General features: G+C 45.0%; 1 protein-coding gene across 1 annotated transcript in view; it reads left to right on the top strand.

Annotated features, from left to right (window-relative positions):
• hhip (hedgehog interacting protein) overlaps nt 1-3,088 on the top strand; it is a gene marked incomplete at both ends in the record, with an annotated part of 45,980 nt that extends 42,892 nt beyond the window's left edge. The window contains 2 exons of the mRNA XM_083655412.1: nt 2,077-2,225; nt 2,892-3,088. Of these exons, the coding sequence (XP_083511538.1) occupies nt 2,077-2,225; nt 2,892-3,088 (346 nt within the window). The remainder of the gene's footprint in view (nt 1-2,076; nt 2,226-2,891) is intronic.
• Between the last annotated feature and the right edge of the window lie 3,514 nt (nt 3,089-6,602).

The raw sequence follows: 6,602 nt of genomic DNA, 5'->3' as shown, positions 1-6,602 counted from the left end.
TTAAACTGAATATTGTCATTTTCGACAGCCATCAGTCCCGTAACTTGTGAATACATGCACTGATCTGTTTAACAGCCGAATGGAGGCAGGAGTGACAGAACAGCAGAGTTCAGGTGACTCAGTGTGTACAAATCAAGCTCAAATAAGTGTATTCCTGGTTTTGCTAAAGATGTTGTTGATGTCATAAAAGTGACACCCATCTCCTAACTGGCATTCTTGTGATAAGGTCACAATGTCAGAGATCCATGTGACAATGTAAATAATAGTCAGTTTTTGGGTGAACTAAAATGCAAGAGTAGTCTTATATATCACTGTTTATATGGTGTTTTGATGGACGGGCAACTTAAAAAAAAAGAGGCATATATTAACACGTTCAGTGCCAGCGACGCCATATGGCGTCATTAGAAATTTACCGTACAGTGCCAGCGACGCCAAATGGCGTCATAACTCCAAATTGTTTTTTTGACGGGGGGGTGTCGATCTAAGCTTCTTACGTCGCCTCTAACAATATTGTAGCTATTGGAGGTCGATAACCTATTTTACAAACCCATTAGGTGGCGACAGCACTCTCCTGATCAGAGAAAAAGGAGCCAAACACACAGAAATAGTCACTGGGAAAAATGAGGAAATCGCATCGCATCCGTCCGTATGCATCGACGTGCCTCCATAAACGAGCACAACGCCAGCTGTGCCCCCAGCAGCAGCATCCGCTGTCACAACTGAGCACTTCCATGTACGCTGCAACAGCACAATCACATAATCAGCATTATTATTCCGAACTGGAAGCATGCCAGCCCGTGACAAACACACGCGGAACCAAAAAGCTGAATGTCGCGCACCATTCACTGTGTGTGCGCAGCAAACTCAGCAGAGACTGAGAGCCACCAGACACATAAGACACACCCAGGAGGCGTGTGCAGTTGAGGGGGGGGGGGGGGGGGAGCACGGGGAGCACGGAGAGCAGCAGAGCAGCATACACTTCACCCAGACAGACCCAGACATCAGAAAATTCGCTTCAGAGTCAGAGATGTGCTTGAAATGTTTAATTTCACAAAAGGCTCATTATCTCAGCTCGTAGAAAAAAAGGTATGTTTTTCGTTCAATCAGGCTATCTTCTCCGGCTCATAACTAAAGAACGGAAAATGGGATCAATAAACTTTTTTTTGCAGGTGATAGAAGAGAGTCTCATCGTTATTTGTGCGTGTTCAGTGTTTACATAGTAATTATTAAAAAAATTATATGACTGTTTTAAAATGCATTGCGGCCTATGTGGCACAGCAAGCAACCTTTTGCCCAAGGGCCGTGGCACTGAAAGTGTTAAGAGTATAGCCACTTCTCCAGGCACCACTACACCACTGGCTACAGGTACAATGGCAAAACAAGGGTTAAACATACATAGTTACTGTACGATGGAAAGGCAGTATTGTTTAGGTTCACATGTTTCCTTAGTATGTGTCCACAAATCACATGACATTACTTTCTGAGCAGGAGATATTCTTATAGTGGGTTAAAGTGGATTAGCCTTCCAAATCTGTTTTGTTTTCACATTCAGTCACCCAAACCTCCTGTTATATCTACAACTATGCATCGTTCTACCTCAGTTTGCTTGGCTTTTCACAAATCAACACGATTCAAGATATTTACAAGACAGTGCAAGGAGCTAAAGTATATAGTCACAACAGTAAGACTTATGTATGTAAGTAAGGCAAACAGTGGAGGGGGGCTATAGAATAACAATCAAATAGAATAAATAATAAAAAGAATTAGCACCAGTTGTCAGTGGACGGTGCAGGCAGTTGTGCAGCTGCAATGTGCAAATGGCAACACCACAGATGTATTTGCACTCAGTCAAGGTGCACTCATCACATGTTAAATAGTCAAACTGATGTTCATCGCATGATGAAAAGTCTGATTTTAAATGGGATTTGCCTTTTATCATTAAGTCAGATAATTGTGGGTTATTATTGCCCAGCCCTACTTTCTGTGATGTTTTACGATGCCCCCCCCCCCCCCACCCAACTGACATGCTTTTACCCTCCGCATACTGATTTGCCCTCCCTCTGACACCTGTTGCAGGCCCCAGGTCCCTAAGGAGTGCCAGCGTCAGGTGGAGCCTCCCGAGCTGCTGATGACCACTTGTTCCCGGCACTGTAAGAACGGACACTGCACTCCCACTGGCAAGTGCTGCTGCAGCCCCGGCTGGGAGGGACCCTTCTGCACAGTGGGTGAGTGAGTGCCTCCAAGCAGGCTGGTGCTGTCTGGAACCTCACTGCAATTTGATTCCACAAGCTGAATCTGGACAGAACCTATCTATCTATCGTATTTTCACAATTTACATCAGGCCCGGCGTTAGGGCCGGGCCTGACCGGGCCGGGCCCCCCCATTCAACAAACTGGCCCCCCATTCAATTTTCTTTCTTCTTTTTTTTGCTAAAAACGTTTTTCCATTTTTCTGTTTTAAAGTTTAAAACGGAATCTGGCTGTCATTAGGCATTGATTAACTGTTACTTTGAACATCCATTTGCAATGATTCTGGCTGGATATTAACTATTGTAAATTTGTCACAATGAATGCAATTTGTGCACAATGTGTAAATACATTTAATATTAATTGTTTAGGTCTAATTATTTGTAAAGTCACAACACATTAGAGATGTGTGTAGTTGCTCTCAAATGCACCAGGTTGACGAATTTTACTTTAAAATGTACAAAATCTTCTTCCGGGGGAGAATCCCCCCGGACCCCCCTTGGGTACCTTGGCCCCCCCAAGCTAGGGGCAGGCCCCCTCTGTAACTTGGGTCTGGAGCCGGGCCTGATTTACATTCAACTAACCCTCCTCTCTCTCTCCCTCTCTCTCTCTCTCTCCCTCCTCTCTCTCTCTCTGTGACTTCAGCCAAATGCGAGCCAAGCTGCCGCAACGGCGGCGTGTGCGAGGAGCCCAACAAGTGTCTGTGCAAGAGCGGCTACTCCGGAGCCCAGTGCGAGAAGGGCGAGCGCGGCATGCCCAACGACGAGGAGAAAGATGGCCTCCTGGACCACATCATCGACATGACCTCGTACCTGCTGGACCTGACCAGCTACATCGTATAGGGGGCGTGCAGAGGGTGGGGGGGTCTGCTCCCCGACGTCAGCCCCGACTAATCGACACAAATCTACCTACCACCACCACCACCAGCAGACTCTAACGAGGCATCGGTCACAGGGCCTCTCAGTCTCACCACCCACCCACCCAGACATACATACAAACACACACAGACACAAACACACACACACAGAGGATCCCCCGTCGGACTGTTCCATCACCCGCGTCGCCATTACCAAACTCTTCCTGTTTGGCCTATAAGCTACTTGCTCTTGAGCACCAGGCCTGGCATCCAAGCCGTGTTCACATTTCAAGAGACACTGCAGACAGCAGAGAGATGATTGACAAGCATGGCCTAGTTATGGAAGTGACATTACGTCCGCTGACTTGACACTCCTGCTGAGCCACAGAGGAGACACCGCAGAGTCTCTCCACAGGATGGCCATCTTGACTCAAGACGTTGGACGTTTTTTCTTGAGGTGTGTGTTGCAGAAGACCCCCACCACCACCACCACCACCCCCACCCCCCAACAACAAAGAGTTTCAGGGGAGAGCTTGTCCAGTAGTTCTCTTAAGGATGAATAATTGGAAGGAGTGGCGATGTTTGAATTGAAGACCCAATTTGTGCTTACGGTCTCACTTTCTTTTTCCATTCAAAACAAAGCAAAAACAAATCCAGTATGTACGCAGTCTTTGAAGGGACACTCTGCTTCTCGGCGGCGGTTATACGGTGAAGCTGAAAAAAGTATGAGAATCGTGCGACATATTAGAGCGCGCAGGTTCCTTTTGTGCCATACTACCCTAAAGGCATGAATATAAGAGAGATGAACCATGTTGTCTCACATTTATGAGGTTGACAGGTTGTATTTAGTTTGTGGGCACATTGTCGTAAAAAAGCTATAATGGTATATGTATACATTGGTATAGATTGACTCACTTGCTATCAGTGTACAGAGCAGATCCACTCAGAGATAGAGATGACTGAGCGAGTACATTCTGCTTCTTTTGTCAAAGCCAGTTTCATATCATCCGAATGGAGTTATCAGCTCCCATGCACTGTATTCTTTTTTTCTCCATTCATTTTTAACATTTTAACACACAATGGGATGCAATGACAACAATTTCATATTCACACACACACACACACACACACACACACACACACACTAGCACAGGTGAACAAGCTCCGTTCATTGTCTCACACACTGAACCCGAACCCCAACTCCAACTTCAGTTGCTATAAAGGGAAGAGAGAGAGAGAGAGAGAGAGCGTGGTGATGTATATTTCCGATAGAGCTTACCTAAGTACTACTTAGCATCACAAAATACTATAGCATTACTATTGTTATCATAGAGGAGGGTTTATTTTTTTAAGCGTAATAATATATGGGAGAGAATGGTGTTTATAGAAAGCAGTTTTTACACTAAGCTTGTAAATTCATGTCATTTCATGTTCTTTTTTTCTTATACATTATGCAGTTTTTTCCACTGTTAAGAAAGACACATGTATTTTTTTCCTCCCCCCCCCCCCCCCAGTGTTAAAATGAATGCATGCCTATGCCTGCATAGCGTAGTTTGGAGCAGTTGGCTGAGTCCATCTAATTCCCCTCCCTGACGTGTGGTTTCATTACCACTGTCAGAACTGTGTCTCTGTTGTGAAATGATCAAAGATCCAGCGGGGCCACCGAGTCACTGCACAGTCAGAGAGCCAGATCTTATCTACGCAGAGCAGATTCTACAATAGATGAACCCACAAGACGATCTGTCTAATGCAGATCAGCTTGAAGAGGAATTCAGGAAGGAATTCGTCAAGATTGAAGGTTACACTCTTACTAAAGGGGAAGAGATGAAATGTCTTTACTTAGTCGCAAAACAATTATACACACACAGAGTGGGATTGCCTGGAGCCACGTTGATGTGTTGACACACACGCACACACACACATGCCCACATTCACCTTAATTCACCTCGTTAGTGATCAAGAACTCGTCTCTATTTTGATCTTTTGCCATTTCAAATTCCACAGATCCTTTTTTTACTAAGTTATTTAGGCTTTCTCCCGTTTTCTCCCCAATTGTACTTGGCTAATTTCCCCTGCTGTCCCGGTCGTTGCTCCACCCCCTCTGCCGATCAGCGGAGAGTTGTAGACTAGCACATGCTTCCTCCGATACATGTGCATAGCACATGCTTCCTCCGATACATGTGCAGTCATGAGTTTCACCGGCAGGACGTAGCACGTGGGAGGATCACGTTATTCCCCCCCAGTTCCCCTCCCACCCGAACAACAGGCGCCCCGACAAATCAGAGGAGGCACTACTGCAGCGACCAGGACTCATACCCCACCGGCTTCCCACCCGCAGACACGGCCAATTGTGTCTGTAGGAACGTCTGACCATGCCGGAAGTACCGCTACCGGGAATTGAACCCGGGTCTTCGCGGTGGTATGCGAGTGCTTTGACCTCTACACTACCCAGACACCCCCACAGAATGAGTCTTACTCCTTCCATGGTTAAATGAAGTTCAGTGTCCGTAACGACAGTAGGTGTATTTGTTGTTCATCTCCCGTCTCACTCGTGTTTGTTGAAACAAATCAACTCTACCTGGTCTAATGAGTCAAAATGGAATTCATGCTGTAAAGTGGAAATTATAATTTTTTTTAGCACTTAATGTGAAAGTTGCATTGTAGCTGCTGAGACGGCGTGGTGTGAATAGAATAACCATTTTCATTATTTAAGTAGTTACACAAATAAAATAATTATTTAAGTTCTCTGTTGTTTTTACCATTGTACTGTATGTGACGATTTTTTATTTCTGTATTGTAAATAAAACTAGGGATATCTTTGTTTCTTTTCAGAAATATCAATATGTCTATTAAAGTTTATAGCATGTCTGAAATACTTGTGTCTCCTCTGCTTGGATATTTAGTGTTTTGGACTATAACTACAGTAGTACACTTTTTTTCTTACTCAACTCTAGGGAGAATTTCTCTCATGGGATGGCAATTAAAATGTAATTCTGCATTTCCACCAGCAATCCTGTCCTTTAGTCATGGCCCCATGCTGGGATTTGAACATTTCCACTGATGGTTTTTCCTCCACCCAGGTAACGAGTACAGAGGAGGACGTTGAGAAAATGTTTAGGCTAAACTAGGGCCAATGTGGCGGCAGGCCCACGCTTTCCCCTTAACTCTCGCTTGAATGGAAAAGCTTGCTTGCAAAGAAGGGAGTGGAGTGATGAGCGCTTTCTGTTACCATATAGACGGTTTTAACTTGACACAAAAACATTCTAAATTGAACCCCCGCTCACTTCCTGTTGCAGTGTTTGCTATGGACATAAAAGAAAAAAAAACATTCAAGTGCAGCACTGACCATTCCGTGAAAACCGTCTATACAGCTGAGCGGCAAAAACAAAAGTAACGATGTCGAGTGAATATTTCTGCAGTTTGCCGAATGCTGAGAAAAAGGAAGTGCTGTGGGGTTGCGCTCTGGTGAAAACCGTCTATAGGCATGTGCAGTCCAATTT

This window comes from Poromitra crassiceps (assembly GCF_964638095.1).
Source record: "Poromitra crassiceps genome assembly, chromosome: 19".
NCBI classification, from domain to species: domain Eukaryota; kingdom Metazoa; phylum Chordata; class Actinopteri; order Beryciformes; family Melamphaidae; genus Poromitra; species Poromitra crassiceps.
This window is presented reverse-complemented; position numbering and strand designations above follow the sequence as displayed.